Source organism: Chelon labrosus (genome assembly GCF_963514085.1).
Source record: "Chelon labrosus genome assembly, chromosome: 20".
Lineage (NCBI taxonomy): Eukaryota > Metazoa > Chordata > Actinopteri > Mugiliformes > Mugilidae > Chelon > Chelon labrosus.
The window spans coordinates 10,224,922-10,244,506 of record NC_140353.1 but is presented as its reverse complement, the minus strand read 5'-3'; the positions used below and the strand labels follow the sequence as shown (position 1 = coordinate 10,244,506).

General features: G+C 43.1%; 1 protein-coding gene across 6 annotated transcripts in view; it reads right to left on the bottom strand.

The window, feature by feature from the left end:
* The window catches only part of qkia (QKI, KH domain containing, RNA binding a), a 66,277-nt gene that overhangs the window by 30,968 nt on the left and 15,724 nt on the right, over window positions 1-19,585 (bottom strand). For all 6 annotated transcript variants that reach the window (XM_084569584.1, XM_084569582.1, XM_084569581.1 and 3 more), the window contains exons 2-3: window positions 11,671-11,813; window positions 1,277-1,393 (exon numbers count right to left, since the gene is read on the bottom strand). In XM_084569584.1, the coding sequence (XP_084425710.1) occupies window positions 1,277-1,393; window positions 11,671-11,813 (260 nt within the window). The remainder of the gene's footprint in view (window positions 1-1,276; window positions 1,394-11,670; window positions 11,814-19,585) is intronic.

Sequence of the window (19,585 nt, the reverse complement as noted above, 5' to 3'; positions counted from 1 at the left end):
AAAATACGAATGGAGGAACCCATAAAAAGACAGAGGGATGAAAACACTAGCCCTGCAGCATACTAGAGCTTCTAAGATTATGACTCAGCTGAAAATGTGTGGAGGCTGCTGTCTGTTTTTTTTTTTTTTTTTACGATGCACAGCGAACTCAATGTGTGAGAACGTGTGCAGGAAAAAGGTAACTGTCACACCAAGAGGGACGAACTACAATGATTTATGTAAATGCACTGTAATATAGCACCACTGCCTGGCAAATACGAGCAACTGGGAGATACAGAGGAAAAGGGAAAAAATTATATATATATAAAAAAAAAGATTAATCTGAAAAGATGTCACTCACTGAAGGGAAAAAAACAAACAGCCCCAAGAAGCCATCATAGCAGGGTTTGAGGTCATGCACAGAAGCTTGAAATACCACCATTTTTGAACCTGTCAATTTGTCCTCACGCTAACTTCAAAGTAGATCCCCAAATCTGATCTGACACACTTGAAACCTATCTTAAGGGCTTGCACAGAAGTTTCTGCAGCTTCCGCGTGCAATTTATTTTCCAAATTATGAGATTTCTTATGGTATGGCGTGTCAACATTCAAAATGTATGCTATAACATGCCAGGAGAGAGCTTTACAGGCAAACTGCTCCAAGGTAACCCAATGGCGGTGCAATACAGGACAGCCAAAATACATTCAGACTCCATTAACATTATTTGCCAGAGTCAGTTTCAAATGTTCTCATGTGGCTGGTAAAGGTCAAACCACATAATGCAATTCTTAAATGTTACCTGACAATTTGCAGGTAAAACGATGCACAAATATTTTTGTGTAAGCTCCCCCCTCTTAGGTTTCAGGATATTTAGACACACAACATTAGCCTTTTATGTCTCAGCCTCAGCTCAGTAGGTCCAGAAATAGAGGCTGCCCCTGGCCTTGGCCGTCTGCTTTACTACTGCCTTCTCTTCTGTACTTTCCACTGCACAGCTTCTGGCAAACAGCACTATCGAATGTCAAAATGCAGTCACCAGGCATCAATTGAGTGTGTGTCTCCCTCGTGTTTCCGCAGGGCCAGAGGGCAGTTTTTGTGTGACCACTGTCCCAGTAAATTTCACAATATTGTGTAAGAATTCAAGACAGAAGATAAAAAAAAAGAAAAAGAATTGAGCTGTAGTGTTGCAATGGTTTTGCAATTTTTTTGTACAAATGGAATCTATTGAGCAACGTTTTTATCAGTGCATGGAATACATGAAACTCGCTGGGCACACTGCCACGCTGATGAGCTTACCTTCTTCTTGTCTCTCATGGAGCTCTTGCCTCGCACCATAATTTTGCATCCCGTCTCTGCTTCCAACTGCTTGGCTGTGAGTCCCCGCGGACCAAGGATTCTCCCCACAAAGTTATACTGCAGACACAAAGAGAGAGAAATAAATCTTGGGTGAATTAAATCCGAAAAAGATTCAGACATTTACATTTCCTTTACATCAGGATGTGAAAGTATAAAATCTGACCACAATGGAAGCAGAATTAATAAGCAGTGTATACGCGCCAATACAGACACACACACATGAAAACTGATTCAACCTTGTGTGCCATTTTAGGACATAAAATAATTGGCTTCCATCTGGCCTGGTCTCTGCTCTACAGCTCTTTTCACAAATTTAACATTTCTAAAATAGCTGCACGGTTGTTTATTTCTCACCATGGTGACAGCACAACCACCAATCCCAGTAGGCCTCTCTATACTCCAGCAACTCGACAAGATACCAACAGCCTCAAACTAAACAAATGCTAAATTAACTACAGGGAATCAAGTCTGGGTGGGACTGTGAGGAATGAAACAAGGGGAAATGTGGTGGAGAAGTTGCTAAGGAGAAGGTGAGTTGTGAGGTTGAGACAATTTTCTTATCGAGAGCCTCTTCCACAGATGAGCAGCTCTGGGGCTTTGTACCAAAAACGAAACGTATGTCCCAACGTAATCCTCTCCACATGAAACAGGTTTCCATCAGGATAAAGAAAATAAGAGTTGAAATAATGAATAAAAACAGAAGGTAGGGAGGAGCACAGTGATGCATAAAGAGGTAAACAAACAATTGACCTCTGACACCGTTAATATATATTTTTTTTTAACTCAAGCAAAATTTCCAAACCTCAACTATTCAAATGCTCACCAGCACGACAGAAAGTTTTCCAAGACAATCAGAAGCATAAACTATTCGTCTCTTGGGCCCTCGTAATGAGCTGTGACATCGCTGCCTTAAATTCTTAAATGCAGTCACATCTGCTTACGCACACCACCGCACCGATGCCTCTGCAAAAATCCAAAAGGCCATTCGGAGAAGTCACATCTAATTACAGAGGGAATGCAAATTTAATCCCGGCGTATTTCCCCTAAACAACGTAAACAACACTAGTGAGGTCACTTGAAAACTCCAGGCTGTTGTTCGTTGCTCGTCCATATCAGTGGGCTGGCCTGCATCCCTAGCCCGTCTCTAACAGGAAATACACACCCTGTAGCTCATGATATCCTGAAGTCCCTCGAGTTGATCGCAGCATGCAGCTACAAAGGCTTCAAGCGTGTGTTTCTCTGTCACAAAGGCAACTGTCCGTTTGGTTAACTCTTATCACGGAAACAGGCGCAGGGGCTAAATTTTTGGAGAGTGTGTGCCAACTGAAGGATGTAAGGACACCTGTCCTCGAAGGTCAGCCACCAATAAAGCATGGTGGCCTACTTCTGATTTAAACATGCACACATACGCAGAGCCTTAAGGAGTACAGAAGAGAGAGAGAGAGCTGTCTCTCTGCATCATAGTACCTTCTGCAGACAAGGGTGTACCCTCAGCTCTGGGCATTGTGTTGGTACTGTGGTACCCCTGCGCAACACACAAATGTGGCTTCAAACCTATTAAAGGGAAGCTGCAGAGACAACATCCAGGGTGTTGTTATACAGCCTACTCTGCGAGAAGCTGCAGTAAAATATGTATCTTCAACAGACACGCAGGAAAAATTGTCACATACAAGGTTAAAACATTTTTTTGTAAGATTTCTGTGCCGATACGACATGAGAAAGTTCCTGCCAGCCTAACGGGCTACAGAATTCCATCAGTTCAAATCCCATCAGATTTACACTTCATGAATATATTAAATACATACAGTAGATGAATTACAAATCCAGCTCCAAATACCAAACAGACTGGGGACCGGGGAAAAAAAGCATGAGATTTAAAAACTGAGGTAGAGGCTAGTTGAGAAATCCTGAAATGTCAAAGAAAGAGCGTTTAACGTTTTATTCTCAGCCCTTCTCTCACTGCTACCAATGCCAGTCACCCTCTGACAGTAAAATGTGTTCACTGTGGACGTGAATGTGTCAACACTTGACAGACAGCAATGGCCTGACTGAGGAACGCAGACAAGAAATATAGAGGCGAAAGATCAGAGGGATGTCTGTGGAGAGATGACGCCACGAGAACAAAGGGGAAAAAGAGACAAACATCTTGCTTTTCCCCAGTATTTGTAGAGCTATTATGAGTAAGAAGGGCCAACGCTGCCACCACATTCTCATAGATTTTCCACTTTGCATATAGACGCACTGACTAGTCCACTCCGTCAGAGAGGACACTCTGGGGTAAAAGGAAGTGTGCGTGGCTCACATGACAGAGGCATGTCTGGACCAGCTCACAAACATCGCTCAAAAGTCTACGCCTCTGCATTAAGCGTCTCGCCACAGTCTGGGGGTGTAGCAAGAAATAACCCCGCCCTATCACAAATAAACCCTGCAATCTGAAGTGTAACTGTAAACAAATATGAAGTAAAATTGACTCAGTATATATATATTAATTGGTTTAATTTGCCCCCTGGTTTGCTGCTCTGCGCTAGGGGTTTCACAGTCTTCTCATGGACGTTTATACACTGTTAAAATCACAACCTCCATTTTAAGCCACTGGAATGCGGAGACAATGGACAGCCAAGCGGGCGAGTTATCAGAAGAGCACAGTGCCATCAAGTCTGCCAGGAACTCCACTCAGTGCAGCCAGAGGAGTAGGATGGATACCGTGCCCTCGCTGCCAAACACGCTAACTGCTCTTCACCCACCGCTGCTAAACTATCTAGCCTCCTCCACACCTACTAAAAAAAGCTAGGTTTCATCTGTATTCCTGGTGTTAAGTCAACTGCACTTACTCCCCCAGCACACTGAGGTCTTTAAAAAAAATAAATCTAATGACTGGAAGCCGCCACGACTTTTGGCTGGATCTCCAAAGCTTTGAAACCCCTAGCATTCCGCGAAGCAGAGACTAATGACGGAGAAATTCATTAAAATCTAACTGGTCTTAACAACTAATTCAAATTACAATGATTATAATGCACATTTAAGGGTCATTGTGTGGTTAAATAAAAACAACTGGGCACCGTTTTATTGCCTGTGTTTATTTCCAGCACCACATTCCAGAGGCACTGAGGACTTTGTTGGACAAACTTTTCCCCGCTCTTCTATTTCACTTTCATTTAATCTGAGCGTTCACAAAGTTGGCCTAACAAACGCATAAACACAAATATACAGTATGTATTAAAAAAAACAGAAATACCGACAGACACACACACTTGGATACACACAAAACCCCCCTTCAGGACAAGGGCTTACACTGACATTAAAGGGCCTTTGTTTAGCCCCAGTTATCGCTACTCCACAGGCGGGTTATGTTGTGAAGCATCTACGTCTCCGCCACTGTGTGTTTGCGAGGGAGCGTGTACATGTGTGAAAGACAATATATGGAGTGAACTCCTGCAGACACCCTCGGCACCCAGAGCTGATTGTCGCATGGGTTTGTGCGCACGGGCTTTCTGGGTTTTTTTTTGTGTGAACAACTGAGAAACAACAGCAGCTCCACCGACAATGCTCACAGAGGCAGAACAATTGTGCCTTTGACGACGTTTGTTTGTGGTGGTGGGGAGACAGGAAATGAGATCATGCTGAGGGCTCTGGCTGTGTGCGTGGAAGGCTTATCGAAGAGCGGGGCCGGGCCAGGGGAAGAATACCAATCACTTATTAACCAGCCTGGCTGGGCTTATGGAAATGAGGAATAGTTCATTCAGTGCAGTGTATCAAAGCGAGGTGGGATCTGGTTACGCCAGGTAGCATCATCTCGCACCTCTTTCACAATTTCTCCACGTTTTTTTCACTCCTTAACAGTAGAAAGTGTCACTGTGAGGCAATCATACTAACCATTTATTACAGCAAAAATCCAATTTATCTCATATTTAAGATGCATTCTGTCTGGTTTCACTCAACTTACACTATTTTTCACTTTATTTAGACAGAGCAGTGGTTTTGTCAAAATGCCTCCCTTCCTTTTCCACACCTCTTCCTTTCTGTATCAATACTCAGCTTCTGGAAACTGTGTACACTTCCTTTTTCCCTTTGTTTTAGTACACAGGAGCTTGCTATTCCAACATTTGCTTATCTGTCATCGTCCTGTAGTGCATGGATGTCTCACAGCAAAAAAAAAAAAAAAAAATCAATGCTTCACTTCGACTACACACAAGCTCCCCGTCTTAGTCACTCTGCATTCATCTTAGAATGGAAAGGTTTCATCATTCAATTAATCCGTCGCATTGACGCTCGTTTTGTGGACCGACCCCAACACACAGACCTTTTCCACACAGTCAAACGGACAACGTGGAAAGAAATCATATGAGGAGCAGAACGGGTGTATAACCCACAGCAGCTTGTATACTTGATCCGCAGGAGGGACAGAGGACGTGAGGCTGGGGTGATGAAGGAGGGGAAAAATTAGACTTAGATTCTGGCGGTGACATTTTCGCCTCAAAGCCCTACAGACTTCAAAGCTCTCCATTCAGCACACCCAGCATTTAGTGCCTAATCCATACCTCCTTTGATAATTCTGTTTGGGTTTATTTTGGGGTTGCAGGGGAGGTGCAAATGCAGAGGAGCGAGGAGGAAGAGATGGAAAGCTTCAAGATTGATGGTGGAAGTTTGGCAAGATGTGAGAGAAATTAGCACGATTTAAACAAATAAGGAGCTGAAAGAGAAAATGAGAAGGAGCATGCCAAATAACACTCAATCTCTCCCTCAGTGTTCATTTGAATGTTAGTTAATCACAACCTGTCGAGGCTACCCTCTGACAAAGCTGAGAAAACTGTGGAATAATGTTAGACATAGCCCGAAACTTTTCATTTAGAGGAAATGGTCACATCTCACCATTACCCAATAAAGAGTTGAGTAATTCCGGCTAAGTAAAAAAATCACACTCGCATCAGCTGACTAGCCAGCAGCCACTTCCCTCACGCTTCATCATTTTGGGCTCATTTATCATCTGACTGGCAAGCAGATAATATTCATATAGTGTCTCCATAAGTATCAAAGGCAGCCTTTATGACCTGACAGTTTTTCCCAACTCACCACTTTTTGTTACAGCTTCAAACTTTTGGTCGTGCAGACCCCGCTAGCACATGTTTACGTTTCTCTCCGCATTCAGTATACCATAGCTCAAGTGTTTATGCTGGGGTATTAGTTCTCGGAGCGAGGGGCCTCGCTGCTGAACAATTTGCAATAAATTTTGAATTCCTCCAGGAAAGCGTTCGCTTGCAAAAAGGTCAGTACTGACACAGATGTATAGTGGATCAGTGCATCATTTTTGATAGTTAGGTTTATTGCTCAGCTGCAAAATATCCCACTTTTGTCTTTGTCACAGGTTTTTAATAACCGAACGGGATAGCTTTTTACCAAATGCTTCAGGTTTTATGTGCCTACGGTATAGGAGTGGGCTCTAGTAAGTGCACGCAGGCAGGCAAAAGCTGACACTATATCTCCCCTGCGCTGCCTTTGATTCCTGTGTGGTCAACGTGCTTCCTTTGTCCTTCATTCTCTTTTCACCTCTATGCCGCTCAGCTTAATGATGCACAGACAGACGGGGCGAGGCAGCACAAGGCACCATCCACTTACAGTATAGAGGCACAGACTGGTGATACGCAAGCTGGTATTAGTGCAGTCATAGAAACAAATCTATCGCATTACGCTGCTGCCCTCCGTCATTTTAACCGACTACAACAAATAGAGTTCTCTCCGTTTAAATTATCGTTGTAATTGCCTCCTTATCAAAGAGCTAACTAGAAAACCATCCGTTCATCAAATTATTGTCATCATGCATGGCTGGCTAGCTACAGTTATCAAAATCCTCCACTCTGCTACTCTATCAGCGAGGTGAGGTGAGGTGTGGGCCGGTACATTTCCAGAACTGGTAATGACTTAAGGGGGTCAGGAGGATATCAGGAGCTGGCATGATAAGTGATGACACCCCCATGGGAGCGAGCTTAATGACTTTCCCCGTGCAGGGAACTGGCTGGTTTGGCCAGGCAATTTTACCGCAGTGAAACAGAGAGGGCCAGGACATTCTGTCTGTTCAAACCACTAGAGCCTCTTTTTTTTTTTTTTGGTATTCTCAAAACTATATGTCTTACGGTGAAGCACCATGATGCAATGGAGCAAAATGTTCAACACGCTTTATAACACACACACACACAATTACTCTGGGAAATGTAGAGTGCAGTATTATAACTAAATGTTTAATGATTCACTGAACGGTTACAAATATTAAAACTTGATTTATTGTGATTTGATTTGCACAAATTCTCATTAAATGAGGCAAATACTTATTAGTTCAATATTAGTAGGGTACAAATTCATACTTTATCCTACGTGTGAACTTTGAAACTCTCAATAATATCTATTTTTTTATTCTACTTGAGACTGGCATCCTTTAAAGTAAAAAAATGTCAGAGACAAGGAAAGGTTCATACGGTGCTTTCTTCTAGCTGTAACAGACTGATGAACAACAACAAAGGAAACTAATCTCCTGTCCCCATCAACAAGGTGCACAGAGCCAATATTGATAAATGCTGTGTCCGATTGAAGTAATCTGCCTTCAAAACAAAGGTTAATAACCAAAACATCAAGACCTGCAAGAGGGTTATACATTTGTTTCTTTGAGGCTCTTGAGATGACGAGTGGAGTGCGAAAGGGGAAAGTGTGTGTGGAGGGGTTTGGTGAGGGATGTCATTAGTGTCGTAAACAATCTGAAGTGTCATAATAAAAACTCTGCATACCAGACAAACACTAAAGCCACCGAAGCAGCAACAGCAGAGCTGCATTTGCACTGTTGTTTTTACAGCACTATCTATATACTGTAAGTGATCGCTCCTTCGGATGCATTCAGGGGAGTTCTGACAGTCCTGTTTACCACTTGCTCAACAGCTTACGTCTAACCGAGGGTCCCGTTTCACAGTGTCAGCACACGAGAGGCGGCTTCTACGTGTGCATATGAGTGTTTTCGATCCTAAGCATTTCTCACAACCGAGTGACCTGCCCACAACCCACCTGGGCATTTAACAGTTGGCAAATACAAATACATAGGGAATAAAGTGGAGACAGAGACACTCTTAAAAGACATGTCACACATCCTATCAGATGCCTGAAGGTCAACGGAAATGACATGCTGAGCTGTCAGTCAGCTGCCTATCAATGTGTATGCGAGTGTGTGCTCGGGAGAGGAGCGAAAGCCACAGATAGCATTTAATTGAAGGTTGAAGTTATCAGATAGCCTGCGACTCAGCTGTCAGTCAAGATGCAGTCACCACGGTGACGCTTCACAGTGTTCTGCACCGCTGACGACATCAGGAAATGGCTGACTTTGAAGAACAGTGAGGGGGTGGGCAGGCAGACACACAGGCGCAGGGAATGATGGAGACGCAGGCACACACACACACACAAACACATTTATAGACGGATGCGGGGCACACAGGCAAGTACACACAGGCCAGAATAGGGACACACTTAAGGGAATTAGAGTTGGAGCGTGCTGGCAAGGCAAGTTATTTTGGTGGAATTGACATGCCGCACTGCATCCAGGCACCAGGACAATCTAATTATCTACTTGTGAAACCTGAACAGGGGACACGTAGGTGATCTGACAGAGAAAGCCCCACTGAGCGAGCATCACCTCAGCCTAGGGATATGGTAAGAAAGAGTCTGGAGTTGTGTTTTTAAATAAAACTGGAAGGACGGGAAGTAGGTGAGTGTTCCAAGGAACTAGGTACTAACGATGACAAATCTCCCACAGCCGGTGAGGGGATGCCAAGAACTCAAAACAAGACACTCTGATCATCATTCCCTGTTTTCTTTGGAGAAGCTAGATCTGAGTCAGCAAGACACACACACACACTCATACATACATGCATTTTCAACAAGGGGTATCAGGGAAATCAGATGGAAATGTGTGAAGGGGATAATATTCCCCAGTCTAATAATCTTCATTACAGTTGCCTCTACTATAGCAGCGGGCAGATGAGGATAGGAAGTGACATTTTTCCTCCCCTCCTTCACTACTTCCCCCCCCCCCATTATTTTACCCCACAGCCAAATGGTTCTGCTCTTTATCCTCCTTAAAAACAGAAACGTGATCCAGAGATACCGTTTCTCACTCTGTGTTTAGACAAAAATTCCTACAGTGTGACAAGCTGATTTTATAAGAAGAAGTCTGCTGAACACACACGAACATTTTATCTGCCGTTCAAATAATGAAAAACACAGATTCATTCGCAGAAGGAAACAGTGACTAGAGGGAGTAAGACAATAGGATGGCCCAAATTAGACCTGAAGCATTCACAAATATTTAATTTAAGTTAATCTCATTTCCTCAGCTGCTGATTTCCCCTGCTTACCATCATCACATCTATGTGTAATAATGAAGACCAAAGAAATACAGTGAGAAACTGTTGATGGGGCTATTTTTGCGTCTTTGCGTTTCTGTATGTGCTTGTAGAGCTTTATGTACGTGATAGTGTGTGTTCATTTATATCTCCTAAAGTCATCACTGAGTCCTCTCGGCCACCAGGGGGTGGCCTAATTAATTTAGGAGCTCGCTTGACAGCTCATAAACACAATGCAGAGTTACAGCTCGACTCAAAGCAGCACAGCACACAGCACAGCGAGCGAAGGGAGCATGAGGGTCATCTGAGGATGCCACACTTTCAACAGATTGTGTGTCCATGTGCGAAGGGGGGAGAGGGAGAGAGAGATAGAGATGGAGAAAGAGCGAGATAGAGAGAGACTTTCAGTCGTGTCTCTACAGTCACAGGTGGTACAAACTGTCCCACACATTTTAACACAACTCCCTCACTCTTCTTAGAATATTATATGCCCATTTACAGGGATAGCACAAGCCCACCCACGGACACAGACCAACATTAATTCCTTCAGTAATGAGAGTCTTATTAAGATAACATGTCCTACATAAAAGATAATTTCAATACAACAGCTACAAGAAACAATCAGCCAGCCACGTTCTGTCCTACCACATACCTTGCTGTATCAACCACAACTATTTTGATGGACATATTTCCGAACAACAAGAACAATCAAACTTAAACATAAAGCAGTGCATGATTGTCAACGCTAATTGCAAGACAACCACTAAGAATGAAAACTGAAAGACCGGATGTGGCAGGACAATTTTAGCATGAGCCCAGATGCTAGTTTTAGTCTGATGTGTTAGCTGAAGCTAAGCTAATCCCAGACAGTCCCTGGTGGGCTTTATCAATCCTGTCAGGGAGAAAATACAAGCCATGCCTGGCTGGGCCTTGCCCTTCTCTGTGGTGTCTCTTATCCTTCGTCACCTCCCTCCATTCATTTCCTCACTGCAAGCTTCTGGGATTATGAAAAGAAATGTTGCTCCTCAAGACGTGACACAGCCATTCGTGTGTGTGTGTGTGTGTGTGCCAAAGATTACCATGACTGTAATGTGACTGCCTGACCATGGTCAAAGCCTTACACACACACATTACAAGGCTTCACGCATAGTGGACACATATACACAAACACATTTGTCACTCTGTAGACGAGGCTTTTACCGGCTCCCCTCCCTCAGTGTTGCCACCATCCTCCTCAACTCTACAACCACCATGATACATCCAGCATGTTCATATCTTGTTCCAGTTTTGTGTTTAAATTTAAGCACTCAAGTCTTTCCATCTCCGTCCACTGAATATTTATAAAACTGCAGTTTACTCTTCACGATGTTCCTCTTTTCAATCCCATCATTCTTTCCCTCCCAGCGCTAGTCTATCACCAAGTTGGCCCTAACACGAACGTATGTTGCGTTGTCCTGAGTCCACGACCAAATTAGACCGCAATCTGATACAGCTTTAACGGCAGTCCATTAACAACTCGGTGCACATGCTAGGAGTCCTGCGACTATTGCTCACCAAAGTTACAGTCAAGAGTGTGTCAAAGAGGCATAAATTTAAAAGTGACATAAGAAGATACAGAAAGACAAAACTAAGGGCAGGGAGCATGCGGTTAGCAATAAAGAGGGAGCAAGTATGCACAACAGACATGCCCTCGGTGCTGACAGATTGCTGAACTATCAGCAGCTGTCATTCCACTGATGACACATCACAAGGACACATGGCCTAAGGCAAGAGGACCAAACAAGTGTGTAGCTGTGTCTCCGTATATGGATATATATGTTAGAGGAATCTTTTACTGACATCGAAAAATTCATACCATTATTTGCCTCCCGATTCCAGTGTAAATACTTTTTCCTAAAACAATCAAAGTGAATGCGCAGATAGTATCCGCCACAGAATTAGATGTGTAAGCCTACTCACATCTGGGTACTCTTTGACAGGCACAAACAGTTTTTCCTGCAGGTGAACGATGGGTCCGAGCGGTTCAGGCAGCTCCAGCGGGTGTCTGTCCACAAGGCCATTCACTGTGTCGCTGTACATGTCTTTGCGCACTCTGTTGATCTCTGAAACACACAAAAACATGTAAACCGCGGTTAGCAACTGAATAACAACAAAGCAGTGACATGTGTTTTCCGTTTTCTACCAGATAAATCACTGTCAAATTGATTTTGGCTTATGGGCAAAGAAAAGGCTGCACTGTAGCATATAAATCTGTGTGTTGTTTGTTTTTTTATGGATACACAATTATGTAACTTTGTTGGACATGTTGGAGAATACTAACTCACTGTATAATCGCAGTAGAGTGCGAGAGTACAAATGTAGCATAACAAAAAAAGAAAAACTTCTCCATACCTAGAGGAAATGGCAATATTTCTGAGCACGGCGCTGTGACTAAAACCAGTGAATCTGTATTTGTGCACAAGTTATTCTATATGCCAGAGACGAAACTTAAACGCTGCATTATTTACGAGTTGAGGCGACTGTCTTTCCTTTCTCCCTCCACAGTGGCTGTTCTCTAACAGAGAGACCAGACACAGGGAATCGCTCGGGCTTGGGTTTATGCAGCCTTTCTGATCTGACAGTCAGATCAAAACTAATGGCCCTCTCTCGCTCGTACACACACACCTGCTGCCAACAGAGACTCGTGTTCCAACTCTTTCACACGCAGACGCTCACCTCAAATTCACCCGCACCCTAATTTTACTGCACGTTTTGTCACTTACTCAAAACTACAGGTGTGGATCCCATTTAGTTAAAGTATTAATTCATAACACTCAGCCTGCGTGTTAGTGTTACATGTGAGTATGTCACAGTTGGAGGAGGACTGACGGCTGCGGTTGTAACACCTATTCACGGACAACACACTCGGGTCACACTTGTGCGTCCCACATTGCCATCGCTGTACACTCATATCAAAGCTGAAACCAAAGAGGTCCAGTGAGAAGACATTTCCAAATGCATGTTTTTAAAGTCTGAGTATAAAGTAGGACTGGAGAGACCTTGAGGAGTGATAGGTGTGTTGGATTAAGGGGTGGGGGAGGGTGTTAGGAACTATTTCCATCTCCGATGAGACTTTCTGGCAGGGGGGGCGCTCTATATTAAACTGTAGCAGAGGAACCTGACACTCAGCTATAGATGCCTGACCTCCAAATCATTATCTTGCACCGTGGCAAAACTGGAAGGTGGGTCAAACTTGCATCATAATTGCAGTTCTGTAATACAGCTCTTAGTTTTAAGTTACAATGTAAAAAAAAAAAGGCTAATCATTAATAATGAGGAACTGTTGAACTGTAGGCGCGTAGGGGACTCCCATTGATCTCTGAAGTGTCTCTAGATGGTGTCAACGGCAGACTGACAAATCACCGAGGTCACAGACAAGCATGCACATCAACATCTGGCCTGCAGCTGCGTGGACAACACCTGCGGAAGATAGGAACGGTACAAAGAAGCCAGGACACTCGGCCCAGAGCGACTCCTTCCAAAACCACATGACCTCAGCACTCCATAAGATACTCCCAAGTCCGTCCCAAAAGATGAATTCATCCTCGTGGTATCCAGCCCAGAGGACAAATTACATCAGTCCTAACCGACACAGAGACCAGGCCACATCTTGAATTTGTCTATGAACGCTGGGGCCTTGGCAGTGACATATCATAAAAGGAGGAGATCAAGGCAGCCAAAAAACTGAGAGTAAATACTGGGGAAAAAAACATCATGATTAATTGCAAACGAATGCGTGTGGTGTGTTTAAATGAACCCTGAAGTGTGATGGCCTAGTACCCTATTAACAACAAGTTCACCACAGCACCGCATGCTATAAAATGAAATGCTACAACTTAATCTAACTTTTCTTACTTACTCACTTACTTCATCAGTTTCTTCAAGCCATAATTAATAAAAGCTTTAAAGCTATTCTAACGCACCACGGGTAGGTTAGGACTTTGTGTGGGAGGTATCAACGACTAAAGCTAAAGCTTTGTAGATCTGATCTTGAGTGTAGATCACTTAACCGCATATAGCAAAAGCAAATAAATACCGTATAGTTCTTTATGTACTTTTCTGGGTCGAATGCACCCAAGCACATTTGTCCTTCAGATAAAGAGAAAAAAAAAAAAATAGCGGTATTCACACGTGACAATGCAACCCAACAACCACCAGCAGCACTCTGCCTCGTCTTAATTCTATTTCCTCTTGCTGAAATGCCACATTAACATAAGAGGGCTGCGCCGGGCCATCAATAGAGACGTGCGACATTTGACAACCTCTAATTTCAGTGTGGCAACTCTTTTCTCAAGCGTTGCACTCACCTAAAAATTACCCCCTGCCTTGTGCGGCCGACAAAATCATTTGTCTAGCTGTCCACCCCGGCGGAAAAAGGCCGATTTTGTAAGAAAGTGGGCGTGTGCGCGAAGACGGGGGTGGGGAGGGTGTCACTATCTTGGAGAGAACCGACAAAAGAGGAAAAAGAAGACAATCGAGCGCAGTAAGAGAAGGGTAGGCTATCAGATGAGAACATTTTCTTGCAGTAACCCTGTACAGCCATTTCTCAGCTTAGTGCCAGTGTATCATCCACAATCTGAGTCAGCAAACCACACAGAAATGAGGCATCTTCTGTCAGAGCTGTCTATTCACCTGTGGTGGATGACACACACACACACACACACGATACACAAACACGCACAGGAAGAGATTATAATATCTATGTTTAGTTTTTGCTCAGACATCTGCAGGGAAAAAACAAAAATCAACCTTGAAAGTAGGTGGGAGGGCGCTGTGGAGGGTGTGATGAGACTAAGACAGAGGAATGAGGAAGAGTTATAAACACAATGCTGAGCAAGCAAAGTGCGATTGCACTCCTCTTGACTCACGCTGCTCTTTTCTGCCTCACTCTAACTTAAAACACATTTCATTTCGTCTTCGTCTTTTTTCTTCGTTTCTCCCTAAATTCTGCCCTTCCTTCTCAGATCTGCTGTGAGAAAATGAAAATGTCAAAGACTGCGGCTGCACATCTATCTGCCCTCTGTCAAGTAAAGAACAATGATTTGTCCTCATCTTCTCTGTGATCTTGGCAATGGGGAAAGATGGGCGCCCGAAAGGGAAGGATGTGGGCAGAGGTGAATGACAGGTGTGTGGGGGGGGGGTTGAGGTGCAGTGGACTGTAAAATATAGGAGACAAAGTGTCTGTAAGGCGGGAGCCAAGAACCAAAGTGAGGTCTGGGGTGGGGGTGTATGTGAAGAGTAAAAGTTCAATCTTGACCTTGAAAAGCAGTTTGAAAAATAAAAATATAAAAATCTTAAATCATGGTTCCCTCACTAGTTTAGTTTGGCCCTTTCAATCACTTCTCACGGTCTAACCTCAGTGGACGGTTGTCAGCTCGGTTGTCATATGGCCCAAGGTACTGCGACATAAAATACCCGTTACAAAAGGTTTTCAATCACATGATGATGTTTGAGGCATGTGCTAGACAACCGGTCAAACTGCTGCTGCTGGGGAAGACTGAAATATACTGAGCTCCAGGGGGGGAAAAAAACAGTAAGTAAATTATACTTATAAAGACAAATTTGAGAAGATGTCTGAAGTGCAGCGGCATGATAATGAAATAAGCATACATATGAATCTTTTAAGGATAGAAAATGTCATTAAGATATTACCAAACTAATTAAATTAGATTTTAAGCAATTAACAGAATCTACAATTAATTTAAATGCTAATAAATTAAATAATAGCTTTGTCAAACTTAATTTATACATACGCTATCATGCAATGTTCTGCCATCGGGTAGCAAAGCTTACAAGCAGCATACTCTTCGCATAAATTGTGGTTTTGCTTTGATCACTGGCCCGATTGGTTTTTATTCCTGCCTAAAGGTCACCTTTGAAAAATGCTGAGGCTTAAGGTCAGTTTTGTGCCTATAGAGAAACCATTAAGCCTTTGACAGAGTGTAGCCGGAGAATGTCTGGGAGTCATGTGAGAAAACAGGGGAAAGAAAGGCCTTCAGTTTATCATCTAATTTGAGTGATTGTCAGCCGCACAACTGGTCACATAGACACAGCACGAGCAGGAACAAGTCTGAGATGAGGCTTAAGACAAAACAGCAGCCGCGCGAGATAGGAAGTTTCTAACGTCGCAGTCTCATCTGATCTAATAAATGTAAACACAGCACGAGGACACAGTGAACAGAGTTGAGTGGAGGGGAAACGAGAGATCCAACTGAGCAAGCACACGGAGGAGTGCACAGGAAAATTAACAAAGCAACGGATAGGGTCCAGAAGGAGATACTGTAATCACGTTTAAGACAGGTGGACATCATTCAGCTAGAGCTGCTTCATAAGAGAATGGGAACAGGTCCATTAAGAGTCCAAAAATAGACATGCTCCATAACTGCTTTGTCCTCACCCTTAGCTCCCGGCAAAACGTCCTCTGACCACGCAGAGCACATCTGTCCGTGTAAGTATTGTGTGTGTGTTTTTGTGAAAGAGAGAGTGGAAGAAAGAGAAATGGACATAAAGGGAGAGCAAAAGAAATGTAATGGGTGAGTAATCAGTGTGATCAGCTTTGCCTGAGGAAAGCAGCTTTAGATGCCTTGTGATGCCTGGTATTAGGCTGATAATATCTGGCACCTGAAACAGATTGAGTCCAGCACCAATTAATCTCGAAGCCCAAATGATCAAATGTTCAACTCTGCAGAGAGACCGAGTCCTTCCAGTCTGGGCTGATTTAAGATCAAAAACCTGTAGTGTTCAGAATCACTCCATCTTCTTCTGCTTCATGATTTAAACAGGGGGCATGAAACGGCTAAGAAGCCGGGGTAAATTTAGACATAAAAAAAAATGTGGAGGCGTCCAGCTGCAGCAATCACAGATGCACCTAAATGTGGCAGTGCTGACTGAAACAAGACCGGCGCGAGGAACAAGCCTTTTCACTTTAAAGCTGTGCACTTTAGCAATCACAAAGCACGGGGTACCCGTTGCAAGCGAAAGGATTTGGGCGTTTAATGCATTCCTGCCCTTTATTCACGGCACAGACGACTTTATCCAAGACGACACTCCACTTCAACAGTTTAGGGGTTTGGCAGGCCAAGCATATGAAAGACGAGGTGGGGGGGGGGGGCTCTTTTAAAGCAGAGAGCAGAAGTATAGTGCGCAGTCGTGGGGGTGACTGAGCCATGAAAACGTATGCATTTCTGGGTCTTATCGTCAACTCACAGCTGTCTCCCTCTCTCCTTCTACCCCTCCCACTTTGTGAAGAAAAAAAAAAAAGTTTCCTTATGCGTCTGTCTTATTTTTACTTCCCGATCTTTGATTTATACACTGCACAGTCCTTTAATGTTCACGCACAAACTATTCCTGTGCTGTTAATGAGTATGCTGTACTACCAGAGGAGTAGAGAACAGCATTTCATTTCTCACAAGGAAAAAAAATAAATAAAATACCATCCTATAAAAACTGCACTGGAGAACAGTGACTGTAATGAACTTTAACGTCAACATCCTGCAGCTGGATGCACAGCACATGTGTTTGAATTGTCATAGTTTACAAGCGGAAGTGTGACGGTACATATATTAATCACAAAATGTTCTGTTCAGCTTGTTCTGCTTGGTATGCAACTTGTTTCACTTGAGTAGTTCATATGAACCAAGAAACCGCGGGTCAAGAAAGATTATGGTTTCGCTGCACAAACAGGAACAAAGTACAACCGCGGATCAACACTGTTCAACTGAATTAAGCAAATTTTATGTCTCTGGAAAAAAGGCAGCAACTCATTTACTAAAGCAAGAGGATAAAACTCTTGTGGAAGCCTCAATTTGTTTAGATCATAATAGAGAAAATATAACAACAAAGAGAATAGGGTTGTTGCTGTGGATACAGGACAATATTTTAGTCACAAAAAAACCCTTTTAGCACATGAAGAGTGTGCTAAACCAAAAATAAGTACATTCCACAAATGTAAAAGGTTAACACATCTCAAATTTACAAATCAAGGACAAAATACTCGTAAGTTTAAGATGTGATACCCTTCTACAGTTTTTGGTAAGCAGGTATTGTGAGAGAGACTCGTAAAAGAATCGACCACCATACTGTAAATTTGTCCCGCACATAGGTTAATGCGCTCACAATGTATCTCAAAATAGTACTAAAAATAAAAAAATACATCTCAATTTCACTTTACAGAGACTGATCCACTTCTTAACCCAGACATGATGTGGATATAAGCACTGACCCCCACAGGCTGAGGGGTCTAAATGGCTCTAGACAGAAATGACGGTGTGCTTTGCAGCCAGAGGAGGAGATTTATGTTGTGTGTCAGGGATTTTCCTCAGGCAGGCTGGGTAAAAAGCTCCAGAGTCAGGTCTTTAAGTAGATAGGCCACTAAATAAACGACTGGCATAACAAGGTTTCTGGAATCTCTCCCTGAGCCAGGTGGGGGGGAAAAAAACAAAAACGTAATAAAACACAAAACAATACCCACGTATACACATGCCTACCAGTCACACGGGTACACAGCAAGCCAAGACACAACAGGAGCTGCTCTTTCATCCAAATTGGGGGACGAATGGACAGTGCAATTTATGCCAAAAAGTGCTTACACGCACAGCAAAAGTTACACAATCTCTAGGCTACACTACCGTCCAGAAACAGCAGAAACTATATATATATATAAATAGCTGTGTGTGAGTGTGCATGTGCACGCTCATGTATCAGCCAACTACCTCCCCGAAAGCAGCACGTTCCGCTCTCTGATCATCAATAATGAGCTGAAGCTGCCCGAAAACACACACACACACACACATAGACAAAGCCTCGCACAACATTTAAGCCACAGCACTGCAATTGCAATGGGGATGTGTGAGCCCTGACACTAAGTACATACAATGCACTTAAAAACAACCAACAACCAAACATTAAAAAAAAAAAAAAAAACACCCACACACATGAGCTAATGAGCCTGTGTGTGTTTGCAGGCAAGGCTCCCCCAGGAGAGTAAACCCACGGAAATAACACTCCACACGGAAGGAGCGGAGCTGCCTTGGAGGAATATCTGCTAAACAAACACAGGAGGAAACAAGAAGGAAACGCCGCTACATCGCTACTAGCTCGCCTTACTAGCCATTGCTTCATATCTGGTCTAGTGGCAAGAAGACTGATTAAAAACACAGATTAGTGAAATACACAGCTGCTCTGCATTACACTATTCTCCACATTCTCCCCCGTCGTTTACTGGTTTAATTATTTTATGATTATGGCTGAGAGCGGAGAAAACCACTACTGCAAAGTTGTTGTTTGTAAATGGAGAGCATGTTAATATTCCCTCTATGAACACTGATAATAAGAAAACAATAAACTCAGGATGATTATTAGTACTACAGATGTAATACATTTAAATTACATCATATGAAAAATTGTCATGTATTGTATTTACATTTGGTTTAGATTAGACGCTTTCCACCACAAACGTTTTAACTAAACATTTATTCAAATTAATGACAAAGAGCTAAAGTTAGTAATCCGTCAAATCAAGTTAATACCAGAAACACTGAGAATTTACAGTCAAAGCTAAACACCGCATTCATTTTTGGACGTACCCCAGAAAATATGTATGCTAAAAGCGGAGCATGTAGGTGTGATGATGGCCAAGAACAGCAATCAGCAAAGCCATTAATCATAACTGGTGGCAAACGCAATTTTTTTTATTTATTTTTTTTCCTGTCAGTGTGGCAGCGTGCGGGAAGGGAGCGAAGAAGTGCCAGGCTGGATGTGGCTCTCAGTGGCTGCTAGCAGTGACGTGATAGTGTGCTATAAAAAATGTGCCATAAGACGTTTGTTTTGTGATTAA